The 21,324-nt window shown below is 35.9% G+C and overlaps 1 protein-coding gene across 3 annotated transcripts; it reads right to left on the reverse strand.

The window, feature by feature from the left end:
* Positions 1–423: 423 nt before the first annotated feature.
* On the reverse strand, positions 424–21,206 carry LOC139496298 (procathepsin L-like). Of its 3 annotated transcripts, XM_071284804.1 has the most exons (10): positions 17,148–19,510; positions 13,856–13,923; positions 13,330–13,754; positions 11,612–11,717; positions 11,054–11,200; positions 10,332–10,455; positions 3,749–3,849; positions 3,175–3,337; positions 1,894–1,999; positions 424–1,442 (listed from the first exon to the last, which is right to left on the reverse strand). In XM_071284804.1, the coding sequence occupies exons 4-10, from the start codon at positions 11,669–11,671 to the stop codon at positions 1,343–1,345; spliced, it is 801 nt and encodes a 266-aa protein (XP_071140905.1). In that variant the 5' UTR covers positions 11,672–11,717; positions 13,330–13,754; positions 13,856–13,923; positions 17,148–19,510; the 3' UTR covers positions 424–1,342. The 3 variants fall into 3 exon arrangements, with proteins under 3 accessions (XP_071140905.1, XP_071140904.1, XP_071140906.1); XM_071284803.1 differs by lacking the exon at positions 13,856–13,923 and having other exon boundaries at positions 13,330–13,475; positions 19,365–21,206; XM_071284805.1 differs by lacking the exon at positions 13,856–13,923 and having other exon boundaries at positions 11,612–12,190; positions 12,607–13,475; positions 19,365–19,501.
* Between the last annotated feature and the right edge of the window lie 118 nt (positions 21,207–21,324).

The following is a 21,324-nucleotide window of genomic DNA, read 5'->3' on the forward strand; positions in this document are numbered from 1 at the left end:
AAAAGAATCAACATGTTTTTTTCCCCTCTCGGTTGTTGAAGCATATAATAAAAAGATCATAACATGTTATTTTTCATATCAGATGTATTATCGGCCCTTGACATGTGATAATCTGATATAGTATTCAATGTAAAGTTGTTAAATAATATCCGAATAAATGGGTTAAAATTTAAAAAAAATCACAGGCAAAATAAATGAAGGTTTTGCAGAGATACAATATCTTAAATAAAACGTTATGATTTAACGGATTTGAACGAAACTAAGAATTACCTTTTCAGATTGGACATGTACACATTAAAAGGGAAGACAATTTTGATAATATTGCGAGTTGTAGTTTCTTATGGACATGTATTAAAGACAAACAAAGAAACTATTCATTAAAATTAATTGAAATTTGAATGTAAGAAATTCCACAACACATAGTACAAGATATCGGTTTTTTTTTTATTAAATCATTTATTAAAATTGCGACTAAAACCACATTACATAACTTAAAATAAACGTTACTTTATTTGTAGGGATTTAATTTTCTCGGACACATTGATATGATTTCAGAGAATGTTTTCGATTGCGTCATCTAATAAAGTGTAAAGGTCGATGTTTGAAACTTACACCAACTAATTATTTCATTTGTCTTATAAAATTTGCTAGGATTTCTTAAAATTGGTATTCAAATATATATATATGCTTGTTTAAGAAGGCATGTTTGTTATTGACGCAAATAGCGTGATATTTTAATACAAGTAAATCGCAAGGTATATATCTGTGAATGAAGTAGAGAATAACTGTGGTATAAAAAGCAAGTTTTGTCTGATTTTGTATAGAATGAAAAAATCACATGTAATATTTATGTGACTGTAAATAATGGAAATACATAAAAAAAAAAAACAATAATGTGTCCATAGTACACTAATGCCCCACTTGCACTATCATTTTTATGTTCAATGTACCGTGAAATTAGGAATACAAACTCTAATTTGGCATACTAAGTTTCAATTTGATTGGACTTCAACTTCATCAAAAACTACCTCGATCAAAAACTTTAACTTGAAGCGGGACAGACGGACAAACGAATAAACGAACGAACGGACGGACGAACGGACCCACAGACCAGAACACATAATGCCCCTCTACTATCGTGGGTGGGGCATAAAAATCAATACCTAATCGTGACAAATCTACCTTTAAATACAATATTATCTAATTATTGCTAGTTTATATATATATATTAAAAAATCCTGTATTTCTAATTCATACAAACGAAACAAACACTGAATACACAATGCAATAAATACAGACTGTATCAATACAATTGAAATTAAATCAAAAATTAAAATTCACTTCATACAAGAGGATAGAGGGCATCGGTTGCTATTGCACATTGGTTGTTTTTATTCCGTGACATTTTGATGTATCCATCCATTCCCCAGAACGCACTCCAACTGTAAGAAAAAAGGAAATTGTACAGTTAGTGTTTGTATTAAGTAATAGATAGTGTAGAATAACAACAGGGTTAAAAGCATAATAATTTTGTGCTTATTTTGAATTTTAAATATGTGTTTTTCATATAGAGAACATGTTACTCGAGTATATATACACGTCTTCCGTGTGCCGAAAATACAGCGCATTCCTGTTATAATGTTTTCCAATTGTACTGGCTACCAAATTGCGAGCATTATGCTGCCGTATCCTATGATAATATACTTATAGTTTGTTACATTAATCAATGTATTTCATATGTCTCATCAGATGACATTTCCGTATTTTGTTTATCTCTTAACGAGGAGACTACTATAATTTCACTCACTAGAGGAAATGTATCACTTCACAATACCTTGGCTACATAAAAAGACCAGATAAAAATGACAAAAAGTACATTATAACAATGTTTACCTGTTTTTCACCAACCAGTATTCCTGACCATTCTCCGTCCCATATCCAACAACTAATACACCATGGTTGTAAGTCACTGAGCTGCAAGTTGGATCGTCAAATATACCTGAAAGTATCAATAATCTTTAGAAACGAGATGTGCGTATTAATTGCTAAACAAACATTTCAAATAATAATTGAAACACACATTAATACAAGGTTATATATGCAAATTCCATGAACAAAATATACAATGGTGGCCTTCGACAGTTTTTTACTCTTTTGTCGGGTTGTTGTCTTATTGACACATTCCCCAATTCCAGTCTCAATTTTTTGATATTCTTCAAAAATCATTAAAAAAAAAATACAGAATTTGACAAATTGTTACTGTTGTAACGTGTACCCGGGCGAGGGCGTTCTAATATTTTTATCCTCGGGTTCGATCCGGTTTCCTAGGATTTGAGCAGCGATACAAAACTTCAAACAGTTTATTCTATACTACCAAAAATAAAACTTAACCCGAACCTGGTACATGTGGTACATTAAAACAGTTTAAAACCTTTTATATTTTGTTTTGAATCAATTGTTCTCAACTGTAGGCTGAAAGCTAAATGAATGGGACTGGGTAGAAACCTGAATTTATGGAACTGGTCTGAAACCTAAATGAATGGAATTTGGCTGAAACCTAAATGTATGGCACCTATTACAAAACAAATGTATGAAACAAATTTGAACTATGTAAACTGTCGTCTGTGAATTTATTTATTAAACAAATATGTCTATAACTGTCGAACAACAGGGTAGCACTTAGGCGTGATTTATTGTCAGTAAAGTCACTGCAAAATTGTAGCACCAGCCCCGTTTGGGAATTTGTACCGAACCCGCTATCTATATCATGTCAGCAGGTTTCAAACACTACCATTTGTTTAACTATTGCTGCTACTCGTTGAAAACTTTTTACTTCCTACTTTTCCGATGTGCACTTCATACTGTACAAATGGCAACATTACGACGATGGAACGTTTTAACGACATTGACTGGCTAGTATACAACCCTTGCACGGTCGGTCATGAGAAGCTACCTTTTATTTAGGTCCTGCTTCTGACACTATTTATTTCGGTTTTAAGATCTAATATTACTCTGCAAGACAGTTTATACAATTATAATAACACGTACCAAACTACCTCAAATGAAGAGACATGCATCATTGGCTCAAGAAATATAGGTATGAGTTTTTAATTGATTTATATATATTTGTATATGCATAACGCAGCTCGCTACATTCGTATTTAAGCATCATACCCGATCTGTAGAATTGAAAAGGTCGCTTTACGTCAACTCCGACAGCTATTGGTCCCACAGTGGCTACTGCAGACTGCAGAGCCTTCTCATCTCCAGATTTAATGTTGGTAAATCCTTTGGCTGTAGCTCCAACATCATTCTCCTTAAATCTACAATTGTCATCCTGTAAATGTAACACTTTTTGATTGTACTACCATTACAAAATGTTTAATTTAGGGATGCTTAAGTACCTCATGGAATAGGTGAGACGATCGCCCAAAATCAATAAAAAACAGATAATGAATTGTATATAAAAAAAATACACCAAAGATTTACAAGATTGGTTTTTTATTATTCATATTTCTTTATAACTGAACTACAAAATTACCTATGACACCAAGCGACCTTCATTTGTATATGCTCAACGATATTTGAAAATATCTAAATGATGTATTCTCTGTAAGCAACCTATGATATTCATTTTCTCTCTATAAATATCTGTGCTGTACTCTTCTTTACTGTAATGACAAATTACTCGACTTACAGATATTCTAAATAATTAGAAAGAATTTTAAATATCTCCTTTTAAACAAACCGTAGCTTCATAAGGATAAGAGGATTCAGTATCTATCCCTCCATTGTCTTTAATGTATTGATATGCTTTAGACACATACCCGCCGTGACACCCTTTGTTACCTACAGTTAGAAAATGCAGAATAATGAATTTTACAGAAAAAGTAATAATGGGGTTCGTGTTGCTTATTCTCTAGTTTTCTATGTTGTTTCATGTGTACTGTTGTTTGCCTGTTTGTCTTTTTTATTTTTAGCCATGGCGTTGTTCATTTTCGATTTATGAGTTTGACTGTTCTTCTGGTATCTTTCGTCCCTTTTTTATATAATTAGAAACACTCATTAAGATTGCATTTTATTCTGATACTAATCTAAACTGTAAAAGTTGATTATTGTATTGATTGCTTAACTGTTTAAATGCCTCGTACCGATCTATGAAGTAAAGCAAATTGCAACTAATTTTCTAAAAAAAATATGTTGTGCCATTGAAGACCTGTTGGTGACCTCCTGCTGTTGTCTTTTCTATATGGTCGGGTTGATGTCCCTTTGACACATTCCCGATTTCCATTCTCAATTTTATTTTTATTATAAACCATTTCCGTCGTAAGGGTGACTGGTATTGAAACATGGTCAATCTTGGTTATCTTCCGACTGGCAGTAACACTCTAATACCAAAGTTGAGCACTTGTTTGCTTATGCGGGATCAGCAAGTACGCATTTACGTTCGATCTGAATGTGAAGGTTTCATCAGATGCATTGTTAAAAGTGAGTGTTACGCTCTTCGCACGTTGAAGACCATTACATCAACTATTTACAGGATCCGTAGGTGGCCATTTTCTACCCCTACCCCTCCAACTAAAATGTATATGCTCCCATTCAAATGCGTTGATCATAAAAAAAGGGGTGTTCAAACCACCGACCCAGCCCCCAAACCCCCAACCCCCTTCCACTGGATCCGCCAATGATCCCGAACGACCTTTGTTACTCGAGTACCAACCGATTGGATGTATTTGTGATGATTTTGTATCTGTGGTTAAATTGTTTACATTGATTACAGTTCGGCAGAAGCCTTATTTTATGCATTGTGTATATACTTTAATAAAACATAGAAAAGAGTAAGATGTTTCGCGGGTAAACTTTGGGTCAGGTTCAATATAAAGGGGTGTTCCTTAGGAAACTCAGATACGAGAAACAAGACACTTTGGTAGAACACCCCTCCTTTAATAATGGTACGGCTACCATTGGGGTATATAAGCTGGAGAGAATCCTAGCTCAGGGTCGATTGTCATATGTTTGAAGACGAAGACCTGAAGTACGGTACGTAGATATTTGAGATCGCTGTCTCTTATATATTAAATATTGTGTTAGTATTACTAAGAGTAATAAAGAACAGGTCGGTGCCTGTTATAAATACGGACTTGTACATTTACAAGCGGAACCGTATTGTACCGTATAGGACAAGTGTGAGTCTGTGTGACCACCTTGTAAAGTACATAATTGTATAAGAGGAACAAAGACAAGTGTGTAAACTTGTAGGGTACATTATTGTACCAGGAGGACAAGTTTGTTCCTGACCCAGGACAAATTTGTAATAGTACAAATTTGTACCAGTTGTGTATATATAAAGTAGAATTGTATAGATAGTTTATTAGAGATTGCAAAGAGCAGTTGTACATATTTTGGTTCATTGACGTATATATTTGAATAAAGATTATTTGTTATACATTTTGTAAATAGAGCAATTTTGGATCCAGTATCAAACTGGTAACGTACTCATTCTAAATTGAAATAGACACGCTTACCCTGTGTACACGTTACATAATTTGGTGGCTAGCGGCGGGATCCAAATTGTTCATTTTTAAATCCATAGTGAAAGATTATATCCAAATTTGAACATCTCATAATTGTATATCCGAACTGTCTTGTGAGAATTTACTGTTCACTTTTGCACAGATCATTTTTGTTCAAACTGTTCACTTTTGCACAGATCAAAATTGTCCTGTTAATGTTTTAAATTTCCCACGGTTAAATTACGATTATTATTTACATTAGGGATTAACGATCGATAGTGGTACAGGCAATATTTTGATTGACATTTATTACGTTGTACATTTATGACATTGTGTTGATATTATATTGTGAATGCATGGTTATATATCGCAAATTAAAGTACAAAAATGTCTTTTGACGACGAATTGACAAAACAAATTGAAGGTATGGAAGAGACAAGGTATAGAAACAGTTTTGTTTCGTCTACACTTAAAGATCAGGGTGTTCGTCCAAAAGATACTTTCATAAAAAGAAATGATTCGGGTCTGGGATCAAGAGGGTCCTCATTGTCAAGGAAGGGAGATAATGAAAAAGTTGATTTACCAACATTCAACAACCCGAATATGCACAAAACTGTTAAATTTTCCCAAATTGATTTAAAGGAAGGGGACACTTTGCCTTTACCCATAGATAATAGTTACATTAGGGAAAAAGACAAAACTGACAAATCAAAGTACCGACATACTGGTAACACAAATAATTCTGGTGTGAAAATTAAACCATGTCAATATAACGGTAGCACATCATGGATGGACTATTTGTCCCATTTTGAAATGTGTGCACTTGTAAATAATTGGTCGGAAAACCAAAAAGGGTTATATTTGGCGGTATCGTTAATGGGACAAGCACAGGCTGTACTTGGAGATTTACCAAGTGAGAAAAGACAAAACTTTACCGATTTAGTCAGCGCACTTGAAGAGCGATTCGCGCCTTCTAGTCAAACTGAGTTATATAGAGTTCAGTTTAAAGAAAGACGTCAAAAAGACAGCGAATCACTTCCCGAATTAGGCCAGTCAATTCGGAGATTGTCCAACTTGGCATATCCTACTGCCCCATTGGACGTACGTGAAACTCTCGGAAAAGAGCAGTTTATTGATGCGCTCGTTGATTCGGAAATGCGACTCAGAATAAAACAATCGCGACCGAAAGGTTTAAATGATGCCGTAAGACTTGCTGTTGAACTAGAGGCGTACAATAAAGCCGAAAATAAAGTAAGAGAGGGACGAGGTTATTTACGGCAAACTTTGAACGATGACGAGTTAGGTAGGGAAGAAAAGATTACAAAAAGTGACTCGCCAACGAAAGACATTGCATCATGGATGCAAACAATGGAGAAAAGTCTAAGTACTCTTACGACTGAAATGGCAAAATTAAAAACTTTTGGTACAAATGAGGGGCCTTCTTATAATAAAACGAGATATACCCAAAGTAAGAGGACAAATAAGGGTTGCTACAATTGTGGCAAGTTTGGTCATTTAGCAAGGGACTGTCGCCTACCCCGAAGAAATCAGAACAATTATAATGGAAATAAGGGGGATGGGACTGTCAAAATGAAAACTAGGAAACAAAATAACCGGAAGACAAATGAAGGTGCGGTTACAACAGCATCTGAAGATGCTGGTATGTATGTCAAACTAAATGTAGGAAACATTGAAGCCAAGTTTGTGGTTGATACAGGAGCAACTTTGACATTGGTATCTTCTAAGTTATACGATATGTTGACTCCATTAGATAAATCATATCTAAGTGAAGTTAAGACAACTGTTAGGTCAGTGTGTGGCAATAAGCTAGAGCTTCGTGGAAAGGGCAGGTTCAATCTGCATTTCGGTCCAAATATGTTGCAAACTGAAGCTGTTGTGACTGATCTGCAAGTTGACGGTATACTTGGTTTGGACTTCATGAAACGACATAATTGTTTAATTGATGTTAAGAATGGGCACTTTTGTATTGGGGATTTTAAGGTAGATTTGTGTTTTCAGGGATCAATAGGCTGTTACCGAGTGGTTGCTTCAGAAGCGGTTGTCATACCGCCAAGGTCAGAAATTGTCATTAATGGCACGGTTTGCTTAGCAGTAGGTCAGAAATTACCTGCTGACAATGCTTTGTTAGAAGCAAATGAGCATGCAGGGAAAGACTACATTTTAACTGCTAGAACGTTGGTAAGGTCAGGCGAAAAAGTCCCTGTTAGATTAATGAACACAGAACTAGATCCTAAGACAATCTATCCTGGTACAACTATAGCCCAAATGTCTGGTGTTGAACAAGTACTAGATAGTAATATTAGTTCAAATGAACAGAAACATGACGGACTTGGACCAGATTTACAAGATCTGTTAGACCGGACATCAGATGAATTGACTTCGAAAGACAAACAAAAAGTTAAATCTTTGTTGATAGAAAATCAGAACTTGTTTGCTTCTTCTGATGATGTTGATTTGGGAAGGACCAATCTCGTAAAACATGAAATCAATACGGGAAACGCAAGGCCGTTTAAAGAACCGCCTCGTCGTACACCATATCATTTGAACAAGGTAGTAAATGACAACCTTGACAAAATGTTACAAAAAGAGATTATTAAAGATATACCTGCACACAAGTTGGCTTGGGAGCTTAAGGAAAAGTTAGAAATCTCCCACAGTTTTGTCAGAGGTAAAATAAAAGGGCAAATACGAAGACAGAAACACTATCACGACCTCAAATTGTCATACCAAAATTTCAGAAAAGATGACGAGGTGTATGTTTATTTCCCAGTTAAGAAACATGGGATGTCTTCAAAATTGACTAGTTTCTGGAAAGGTCCTTTCAAAATTCTCGACAAATATGGTGACCTTACATATAAAGTTGACTGTGGATATAGAGGGAAACCACAAGTCATACATGTCGACAGACTTAAGAAAAAGAACAAACAGACATTAAGGACAGAATCAGATAATAACACTTTTGTTCCATTTAACACTGAAAATGATACAGCTGAAAACGACCCTTATTCACAAGACATTGCTGTTCATGAGTCAACGTTGCCTGAGGAAGAAACGCAAGAAATTAGTTATGAAGGGCGTCGTACAAGGCGAAAACCAGCTTGGATGGCAGATTACATTGTTAAATAGTTTTAGTATATTTAAATGAACAAAAATGTGTATATTGTACTTCTATGTTTTATCTGTTTTAAAGGTAGTTTTAGACATGCGGGACGCATGTGTTTTTGAGGCGTGGGTTATGTGATGATTTTGTATCTGTGGTTAAATTGTTTACATTGATTACAGTTCGGCAGAAGCCTTATTTTATGCATTGTGTATATACTTTAATAAAACATAGAAAAGAGTAAGATGTTTCGCGGGTAAACTTTGGGTCAGGTTCAATATAAAGGGTTGTTCCTTAGGAAACTCAGATACGAGAAACAAGACACTTTGGTAGAACACCCCTCCTTTAATAATGGTACGGCTTCCATTGGGGTATATAAGCTGGAGAGAATCCTAGCTCAGGGTCGATTGTCATATGTTTGAAGACGAAGACCTGAAGTACGGTACGTAGATATTTGAGATCGCTGTCTCTTATATATTAAATATTGTGTTAGTATTACTAAGAGTAATAAAGAACAGGTCGGTGCCTGTTATAAATACGGACTTGTACATTTACAAGCGGAACCGTATTGTACCGTATAGGACAAGTGTGAGTCTGTGTGACCACCTTGTAAAGTACATAATTGTATAAGAGGAACAAAGACAAGTGTGTAAACTTGTGGGGTACATTATTGTACCAGGAGGACAAGTTTGTTCCTGACCCAGGACAAATTTGTAATAGTACAAATTTGTACCAGTTGTGTATATATAAAGTAGAATTGTATAGATAGTTTATTAGAGATTGCAAAGAGCAGTTGTACATATTTTGGTTCATTGACGTATATATTTGAATAAAGATTATTTGTTATACATTTTGTAAATAGAGCAATTTTGGATCCAGTATCAAACTGGTAACGTACTCATTCTAAATTGAAATAGACACGCTTACCCTGTGTACACGTTACATATTGTTAATTTGTTTTTGTCCCAAACACAAACGACATAGTTTCCACTGGACAAAAAGTTCAGGATATGTGTCTATCATGTTTTAATGTCTGTGGACATCGGATTTGTATAATTGTTTAATTGTCAAGGAATTTACACAGATGATTACAGTTTGATCCTACATGTATGACGTACCATCTGCCAGAAGTCTAAGATCTAACTTACGTGGTGTAGAAATCTAACAAACATATTCAAATATCATATTAATAACGTGTTATACTAGACCCAGGAGCCTGTACTTCCGGGTTTTTTGTCGTTGGTTTTTGTCTGTCACAATTTCGTCGGTTTATTGTTACATTATATAGCATTCCCTTCGGTTTTTTATTACTTAATATTTCAAATTTTGTCATTCCTAAGCTTTTTAAAGTTTACTCTGCATTCTAATATGAATGTTGAAGACAATGTGGTGCTGTGACGATATTAGCCTCGTCTTAAAACTTTAGTTTTGGGGTTTTAACTAGCTTAGAAATAAAAACACGTCTTACGTTACGACATTTAATAAAAGAGAGTGTAAAACAAAAAAGTAGTTTCCGGACATCACTTGTACAATTCCGTAAAAACATATGTTACTTAATGACACATATATATAAAACATACATGTATATATGTATTTTAAATGTGTAACAGTGCCCTGTTTTTTTACCGATTTGTTTTTTTTTCTATTGGTTTGTTATTTGGGATCCTATACCATCTCATTAGTTTTATAAAACTTACCGTATTTAGAAGAACAATCAACGAGATTCTGTTCCGACAACGACACAAGTTTCCCGGTCTTTCTGAAATGTTGACCTTCCAATGAACCTGTGGCTGCAAAAGACCAGCATGATCCACAATGTCCCTGAAAACAAATGTACACGTGATAAGATTTTTCAAATATTTTATTCTATTTCAATACACAACAAGAATGTGCCCCTAGTACACGGATGCCCCATCCGCACTAACATTTTCTATATTCAATGGGGTAAAATTTCTAATTTTGGCATTACAGTTAGAAAGATCATATCACAGGGAACATGTGCACCAAGTTTCAAGTTGATTGGTTTCCAACTTCATCAAAAACCATCTCGACCAAAAACTGTAACCAAAAACTTTAATCTGAAGTGGGACAGACGAACGGACGAACAAACGGACGGACGAACGAGGGAACGGACGCACAGACCAGAAAACATAATGCCCCAAAATGGAGCATAACAATACGACTAGAACTCATGACATGACACTTTTTCTTGTCAAAATTAAACATTGCCGGAACATTCTTTATAAACAATAGTCAGTTTGAGTCATGTGTATGCTTTTGAAAAAAAAAGTTCATGTTTTAAAAATAATGGTTTGTGTATCGGAAAATGTTTGAAAATCAATGTGTGAGATATCGTGATTTATTTGTGGACTGTATATTTCTATATATAATATGTATGGAAAACAATGATAATTGATACCTGATTTTTCACTGGTGTGACGTATCCTTGTTTTCTCCAGTCGACTTCCTCAGGAGTATTTACATTACTCGGTGGGAGGTAAGTAGACCCGTCTAATGAACTGTTGTTTCCGTATTGTGTCATCATTTGGCTTACTTCATCTAAAGACTAAACAGGTGTTCAAATTAATTAATGGGATGTCAAGAGGTCTTTTGTTCAACCACTTATATTTTAGCACTTCGAATTCTTTTTCCCCATTCTTTTCAGAACGCAGACAGTTGTAAATATGATTTGCATAAACTTATTGCTCAATTTTGAATATTTTATTATTATATTTCCATATACAATGTATCAACAAAGAAAGGCAAATACTAACAATCAACTATGGTACAATTCGTTGGCCATCTTATTTAAGTAGGAGATGTTTCACGCAGCTTGTTACTTTTTAAATATATTTGCAGGAGCAGTAACTCACCAAAACCTTCGGACCAACCACAACCCATGATAGTACATCTTTTATTTGAGCAGTGGTGTTTTACTTTTTTGAAACAAATGTTTTTTGAGAAAAGAAACAATTACCATATCAGCGAGATGATTAATTCCAAGCCAGTAGCTATGTTCGCCTCTATCTGCCGCCATATTGTGGTGTTCTATAAAACGAACATTATCCTCCCATATCTGGCGTCTGTAATGAAGAAAAACAAAAGAAAGATGAAAAATGTATTGAATACACAAGATTTAGCTTAAGATATTACCATCTGTTTTCTCATGAAAGCATTTAAGATCGTAGTTTTGATTCACGCTCCGTTAACACAACATACTTGAGCATTTAGAATTAGGATTTTATCCAGTTACATGTAACTTGTAGAGTAGGGAGTTGAAAAATCGACACAGGGTTTCTTTAATGTGCAAAGCTAAGTTCATGCTTATATTTAACACTATATTCTTGAATGAATAGACGGGACTTTAAAAAAATAAACTGTCCATCCATCTTGACTAGAAAATAAATCACTGGAATAAATACACGGGACATTCGAAAGCTATTCAACCATCACGATTAAAAAAAGAAATCACTGAATACACGGGACTTTTGAACAGCTTTCCTTCCATTCCGACTCTAAAATAAATCACCGGAAAAAAAACGAGACTTTTAAAAAGCTATCCTTCCATTCCAAATTAAAAAAAATAACTGGAATAAATACACGGGCTTTCAAAAAGCTATCCATCCAACCCTATTCCAATAAAAATCTACACATACATTATTTTGGGAGTTTAAATTCAAACAAAGATGAGTAAAATACTATCAGATTATTACATGGCATTCTTCATATCGCATGCATTATCAGCCCAAGGGCCGCATGACATTGACCGAGGGCCGATAATACATGAGATATGAAAAATGACATGTTATGATCTTTTTATAATATGCTTCAACAATGGAAAAAAATAACAGATTCATATATAGATCCTTTTACGTGGTTCCAAAATAGAAGTTCAAAGATTGAAAAGTTCCCGGACGTCGGTCCCCAGATTTAGTACATTCGATATGAAATCTTTCTGTCATATGCCTAAACAAAGTAGAACAATATTTTAATATGGACGAATCGACAAAACAAATAATTCAACAATATACATAACGAACACTGTTTGGAAAAGTCAACTTTTTTTAAAGTAACTTTCTAAATTATGTTTGAAACTTTTAAAAATGCATTTAGTTAATATTTGTTTTCCATTACTTTACACCATATACTTTCCAGTATCCAAATAATTGTATAATATTTTGTAATGTTTGTCCCTGGAAACGTAGCATTGAGGTGTATTTTCCGGAATGCCATGCGATAACGTTACGGAAAGGCATGTGATAACAATCGAAGCATGTGATAAACTTTTCGTATCAGTCCGATAAGCATCAATTCAAAAAATATGGAGTTACGTTAATTTAATGTTATTATCATACAGTAAAAATCATATGTTATTTAGTCTAAATATATGATAAATAAACATATCAACCCTTTTGTAGCAGTATGTATTTATATAATTATATAAGTGTATTTTCAGTGGAAAGGGGTTATTTCAAAATTCAATTTGTCTAGTTCTTTAATTATATAACTTATTGTATAACATCTGGATGTGAGACTTATCCCAATACGCAGAATTTTTGAATTAATATTAGACATAAATTTGCGCTGAACAAGTTTTCTTTTTACACTTAGTCTGGCATTTATGTTCCTTATTTTCTCTTTGTTGTAACTAGTTTTTTATCTACGATTTATGCAGCCATAATATTCCATACTCACCTATTCAAATCTTCAACATTATCTGAATATATTTTGTTGTAAGATGTCTTGAACAGTTCCCATTCATTGTCGAGGTCTGCTGGTGTGAATATCAATGACCAAGCTAGAGCGTGTCCAACACATACTAATGTCAAAAATAGTTTTATCTGCAAATGAGTAAATATAAAATAGAATATGTGGTATGATTGCCAATGAGACAACTCTCCACAAGAGACCAAATGACACAGAAATTAACAGCTGTAAGTCATCGTACGGTCTTTAACAATGAGCAAAGTCCATACCGCATAGTCAGCTAAAATATAGCCCGACATGACAATTGAAAAACAATTCAAACTAGAAAACTAACGGCTTAATTTATGTACAAAAATGAACGAAAGACAAATATGTCACACATCAACAAAGGACAACCGCTCAATTACATACTCCTGACTCGGGAAAGGCACATACATACAGAATGTGGCGGGTTAAACATGTTAACTGGACAGGCACATACATACAGAATGTGGCGGGTTAAACATGTGATTACAGACTCCTGACTCGGGACAGGCACATACATACAGAATGTGGTGGGGTTAAACATGTGATAACAGACTCCTGACTCGACACAGACACATACATACAGAATGTGGTGGGGTTAAACATGTGATTACAGACTCCTGACTCGGGACAGGCACATACATACAGAATGTGGTGGGGTTAAACATGTGATAACAGACTCCTGACTCGACACAGACACATACATACAGAATGTGGCGGGGTTAAACATGTGATTACAGACTCCTGACTCGAGACAGACACATACATACAGAATGTGGTGGGGTTAAACATGTGATTACAGACTCCTGACTCGGGACAGGCACATACATACAGAATGTGGCGGGGTTAAACATGTGATTACAGACTCCTGACTCGAGACAGACACATACATACAGAATGTGGTGGGGTTAAACATGTGATTACAGACTCCTGACTCGGGATAGGCACATACATACAGAATGTGGTGGGATTAAACATGTGATTACAGACTCCTGACTCGAGACAGACACATACATACAGAATGTGGCGGGATTAAACATGTGATTACAGACTCCTGACTCGAGACAGACACATACATACAGAATGTGGCGGTGTTAAACATGTGATTACAGACTCCTGACTCGGGACAGGCACATACATACAGAATGTGGCGGGGTTAAACATGTGATTACAGACTCCTGACTCGGGACAGACACATACATACAGAATGTGGCAGGGTTAAACATGTAATTACAGACTCCTGACTCGGGACAGACACATACATACAGAATGTGGCGGGGTTTAACATGTGATTACACACTCCTGACTCGAGACAGACACATACATACAGAATGTGGTGGGGTTAAACATGTGATTACAGACTCCTGACTCGGGACAGGCACATACATACAGAATGTGGCGGGGTTAAACATGTGATTACAGACTCCTGACTCGAGACAGACACATACATACAGAATGTGGTGGGGTTAAACATGTGATTACAGACTCCTGACTCGGGATAGGCACATACATACAGAATGTGGTGGGATTAAACATGTGATTACAGACTCCTGACTCGAGACAGACACATACATACAGAATGTGGCGGGATTAAACATGTGATTACAGACTCCTGACTCGAGACAGACACATACATACAGAATGTGGCGGTGTTAAACATGTGATTACAGACTCCTGACTCGGGACAGGCACATACATACAGAATGTGGCGGGGTTAAACATGTGATTACAGACTCCTGACTCGAGACAGACACATACATACAGATTGTGGCGGGGTTAAACATGTGATTACAAACTCCTGACTCGGGACAGGCACATACATACAGAATGTGGCGGGGTTAAACATGTGATTACAGACTCCTGACTCGGGACAGACACATACATACAGAATGTGGCAGGGTTAAACATGTAATTACAGACTCCTGACTCGGGACAGACACATACATACAGAATGTGGCGGGGTTTAACATGTGATTACACACTCCTGACTCGGGACAGGCACATACATACAGAATGTGACGGGGTTTAACATGTGATTACACACTCCTGACTCGGGACAGGCACATACATACAGAATGTGGCGGGGTTTAACATGTGATTACACACTCCTGACTCGGGACAGACACATACATACAGAATGTGGCGCGGTTAAACATGTGATTACAGACTCCTGACTCGGGACAGACACATACATACAGAATGTGGCGGTTTAAACATGTGATTACAGACTCCTGACTCGGGACAGGCACATACATACAGAATGTGGTGGGGTTAAACATGTGATTACAGACTCCTGACTCGGGACAGACACATACATACAGAATGTGGCGGTTTAAACATGTGATTACAGACTCCTGACTCGGGACAGACACATACATACAGAATGTGGCGGTTTAAACATGTTAAATGGAGAGCAACTGAACAACACACAACCTCTCAAAAAGTATCAAAGAGGAACGACAATAGACGATAAAGCATAGACTATGTCCCGCCGGCTCGTGTAAGGACAAAAAGTATCAAAGAGGTACGACAATAGACGATAAAGTATAGACTATGTCCCGTCGGGTCGTGTAAGGACAAAAAGTATCAAAGAGGAACGACAATAGACGATACAGCATAGACTATGTCCCGCCGGCTCGTGTAAGGACAAAAAGTATCAAAGAGGAACGACAATAGACGATAAAGCATAGACTATGTCCCGTCGGCTCGTGTAAGGACAAAAAGTATCAAAGAGGAACGACAATAGACGATAAAGCATAGACTATGTCCCGCCGGCTCGTGTAAGGACAAAAAGTATCAAAGAGGAACGACAATAGACGATAAAGTATAGACTATGTCCCGTCGGGTCGTGTAAGGACAAAAAGTATCAAAGAGGAACGACAATAGACGATAAAGAATAGACTATGTCCCGCCGGCTCGTGTAAGGACAAAAAGTATCAAAGAGGTACGACAATAGACGATAAAGTATAGACTATGTCCCGTCGGGTCGTGTAAGGACAAAAAGTATCAAAGAGGTACGACAATAGACGATAAAGTATAGACTATGTTCCGCCGGCTCGTGTAAGGACAAAAAGTATCAAAGAGGTACGACAATAGACGATAAAGTATAGACTATGTCCCGACCTAAGTAGGCTCTTGTAAGGACAAAAAGTATCAAAGAGGAACGACAATAGACGATAAAGCATAAACTATGTCCCGCCGGCTCGTGTAAGGACAAAAAGTATCAAAGAGGAACGACAATAGACGATAAAGCATAGACTATGTCCCGACCTAAGTAGGCTCGTGTAAGGACAAAAAGTATCAAAGAGGAACGACAATAGACGATACAGCATAGACTATGTCCCGCCGGCTCGTGTAAGGACAAAAAGTATCAAAGAGGTACGACAATAGACGATAAAGCATAGAATATGTCCCGTCGGCTCGTGTAAGGACAAAAAGTATCAAAGAGGTACGACAATAGACGATAAAGTATAGACTATGTCCCGCCGGCTCGTGTAAGGACAAAAAGTATCAAAGAGGTACGACAATAGACGATAAAGTATAGACTATGTCCCGTCGGGTCGTGTAAGGACAAAAAGTATCAAAGAGGTACGACAATAGACGATAAAGTATAGACTATGTCCCGTCGGGTCGTGTAAGGACAAAAAGTATCAAAGAGGTACGACAATAGACGATAAAGTACAGACTATGTCCCGTCGGGTCGTGTAAGGACAAAAAGTATCAAAGAGGTACGACAATAGACGATAAAGTATAGACTATGTCCCGTCGGGTCGTGTAAGGACAAAAAGTATCAAAGAGGTAAGACAATAGACGATAAAGCATAGAATATGTCCCGCCGGCTCGTGTAAGGACAAATCATGCATTAATTAAGAGATTGCAAAAAAGAAAGCTTCCTTAAACAAGACGCTTAAACAAATTTAGACATATATAATTTGTATAAAATAAAACAGTGTTTTTAGTTTCCTGATTGTATTTGTAAATGACAATATGGTGGGATAACACTTGTGATTAAACTTCCCGTCTATTTCCCATGTAACTCCAACCTAAATATTTATAAAAGAAAGTAATTAGATATGAAATAAAAGATGCTTGATTTAATAATTAGTGGCTGCTAACAGTTCAGTGTCAAATAATAAAAAAAAAAGAAAATCATCCCATACAGTTCCGTATTATTATCATTTAAAGTAACTGCCGAGCTCTTACATAGATAACTTTACTCTCTCCTACACTCTAATATCGGTCGCTGCACAACTAAGTAGTAAAATTATGAACAACACACATCGCTGTTTTCACATAATTTTACAATGGAATTACGCGTGTTCATATGTCTACCAATCAACAGAACAGAAGTTCCTGAAGTTGACAATTAAATGGTTGAAATTGAGAATGGAATAGGGGACTAGTATGTCAAAGAGACAACAAACCGACCAAAGAGCAGACAACAGACGAATGCAACCAATGGGTCGTCAACGCAGCGAGAAAATTCCGCACCCGGAGGTGGTCCTCAACCACCCCTAAATAAAATTGTGTTCCAGTTCCGTGAAAATGGACGTCACACTGAACTTCAACATATGTATGATCTAAAATTAAAACAAACATACAAGACTAACAAAGGCAAGAGGTTCCTGACTAAGGACAGGTACAACAATGCGGCAAGGTTAACATGTTTATGAGTTCTCAACCCTCCCCTATATATCTCGCCAATGTAGAAAAGTAAACGCATAACAATACGCACATTAAAATTCAGTTCAAGATAAGTCCGAGTCCGATGTCAGAAGATGTAACAAATAAAATATCCATGATGCATAAATTACAATGTATATTAATTTATCAAAACTAAATGTCAACCGGTAATTCTGAAGAAAAAAAGCTAAATGTTGTGGATACGATATGTGTGGGTTTTGCTCATAATTGAAGACCGTACTGCGACCTACGTGTATGCTGACATCCACTTTATTAGGTCTATAAAGAGTAATCTAAATGACAACCATATGGTATGGCCTTTAACACGGGTCCTAGGCTCACATTGAACAGCCAGCTATAATTAAAGGGCCTCACAAATTATTAGTGTGAAACTATTCAAACGGGAAAACCAACGGGCTAATCTATATAAAAAGGAGAGAAACGAGAAACACATATGAACCGCATAAACACACGAAAACCACTGAACATCAGATTCCTGGCTTAGGACAGGGGCAAAAATTGCAGTGGGATTAAACGTTATAATGGTACCAGACCTTCTCCCTTTTCTGAAACAGTTACTGTAATATAACATCACAATCTAGAAAGACGCACTATAAAATATCAATTGGCACGACTTAACTCAATAAAAAAAAAAATAAAAAAATGCAAGCATTTGTCTCGAGCTGTCCAGCACAATGCTTCCGTAGTAAGTCCGAACACTGATTCTTGAACGTGACAGCATAAACGACTACAACCTGTTATAGTAAATTATATTATTTTTTATTTAAAACAAACTCCTGTACATACGGTCGTATTTGTTTCAAGCTGGGGACGATAACTCTTGGCTTATGGTAAGCATGTCACCGAGTTATTAAAATGGTAAATTATCTGTCTATGGAAGAAACGATTTCAGTATTATAACATAGTTTTTATAGGTCCTGTAGCTAGGAAAAAGAGAGGAAAACTATTTAAGTTAACTCATATTTACAAGGAAAAGTACATTTGTGTAAACACATTGGCAGTTTTGTTGAATTTAACAGTAAAATGTATATAGTTTTTACATAATATCTTTTAGCAAATTTCTACAATAAAAATTAAAAATTATTATAATACTTTTTTTATTTAAGTCGATTGAATAAATTGTTACCAAAGCGAACATTTTAAGACACGTGATTTACTTTTTAATTTGAACCGTGAAATTCAATTCTTATTTCAAGAACATTTGTATTCACAATTACCACAGTACTATTTCACAAAATCCCATGTAGACAGCTACGTATTAAAACAAACAAAGAAAACATGCATATGACTTTTACCTTCATTCTGTAACTTTTATGATTTTTTGTCCCAAGAGACTTCTTATCTATAAGCCGTCCTGTCCAAATAGACTTCTTATCTATAAGCTGTCCTGTCCCAATAGACTTCTTATCTATAAGCTGTCCTATATTAAATGGTCTTGTTTGTATGAATGAATATCATCGCAGTTAACAACAGGAAGAGGGAAGAACTTGTAATTGAACCTTATGATTTCCGTTCGTCGTAATTTTACTTATATTTTTACAATTTCTCGAGACACATTTCCCTTCCATAAAAAAAAGAAGATATGGTATGATTTTTCAATGAGACAACTCTCCGTGCAAGAGACTTAATGACACAGAAATTAACAACTATAGGTCACCGTACGGCCTTAACAATGTTAAGTTTCAAGTAACGAAATCTTAACGACTTTTTTTTTTTATCTTTTCTGTAGATTATTGAAAGAAAAATCGTCAGATAATTTCGAATGGAAATGAGGAATGTGTCAAAGAGACAACAACCCGACAAAAGAACAGAAAACAGCTGAATGCCACCAATGGGTCTTCAACACAGCGAGAAAATCTCTCAACCGTCGGTGGGTTAAGCTGGCCCCTGAACAATGTGTACTACTTTCGTGAAAATGAACGTCACGCTAATCTTCACAACATATAAATTAACTAAATTAAAAAAAAAAAAAAAAAAAAAAAAACAGAAAGAAAAAAGAAAGACTAGAGGCAAAAATAATCATGTTAAAACTACAATAAAGTATAGCTTGCATCAATTACTTCTTAAATAAACAATGTCAACTATGACCTGCTACTGACTCGTAAGGATCTACATGTATAACATGATATATAAAATTATATATATATATAGAATGAAAAAAATAGAAACAGGAGAGAGACCAAATACCGACCAGAGACCATCTTCGAAAATGATAATGTATATTAATTAGTTCAGCTAAACGGAAGCCATATTAAATTCCAAATCATGCTGTCAAGAAAACACTACACAAAACTAACATAGGCTTTAGAGGTTCCCGACTTGAAACAGTTGGAAAATGCGATAGGGTTAAACATGTTTTTTTGAGATCTCAACAAACATTGTATAGCACAATATACGATGTTTAGCTCACTTGACCAAGGTTTGTTACTTTTTAGCCGATCCATCATCCAAGATGGCCGCCAGCGGGGGCCTTAGTTTACCGTAGGACCCTATGGGAAATGCATATAAATTACTTCTTTTAGAGAGCCACTGAATGGAATGAAATCAAACATAGCATGAATGTTCCTTATGAGATGCTAACCAAGTGTTGGTACTTTGTCGCCTATCCAACATCCAAGATGGTCGCCAGTGGGATGATTCATAATAGGTTTATCATAGGACCCTCAAGGAAGTGCATACACATGACTTCTTTTAGAGAACCACTGAATGGAAAGAAACAAAACATAGCATGAATGCTCCTTATGATGTGCTGCCCAAATGTTGTTACTTTGTAGCCGATCCATTATACAAGATGGCCACCAGCGGGGGACTTGGTATAACATAGGACTCTATGAGAAATACATACAATTTCGCTATTTTGCGCTTGTCCAAAGTCAGGAAACTCTGGGTTTGTTAGTCTTGTATGATTTTTTATTTAAGTTTCTTGTGTATAATTCAAAGTTTAGTATGACGTCCATTATCACTGTACTAGTAAACATATTTTTTAAGGGGCCAGCTGAAGGACGCTTACGGGTGTGGGAGGTTTTCGCTACATTGAAGACCAATTGGTAGCATTCGACTGCTGTCTGCCTTATGGTCGGGTTGTTGTCGCTTTGACACATTCCCAATTTCCTTTCTCAATTTAAAATGTCTTCTTTAATAGAACCACTGAATTGAATGAAACCAAACATAGCATGAATGTTCCTTTCCTAATTAGATGCTGGCCAAGTGTTGTTACTTTGAAGCCAAATTTTATCTTTTTATATATGATTTCAA

The sequence above is a fragment of the Mytilus edulis genome, chromosome 11 (genome assembly GCF_963676685.1).
Source record: "Mytilus edulis chromosome 11, xbMytEdul2.2, whole genome shotgun sequence".
In the NCBI taxonomy this organism is placed as follows: domain Eukaryota; kingdom Metazoa; phylum Mollusca; class Bivalvia; order Mytilida; family Mytilidae; genus Mytilus; species Mytilus edulis.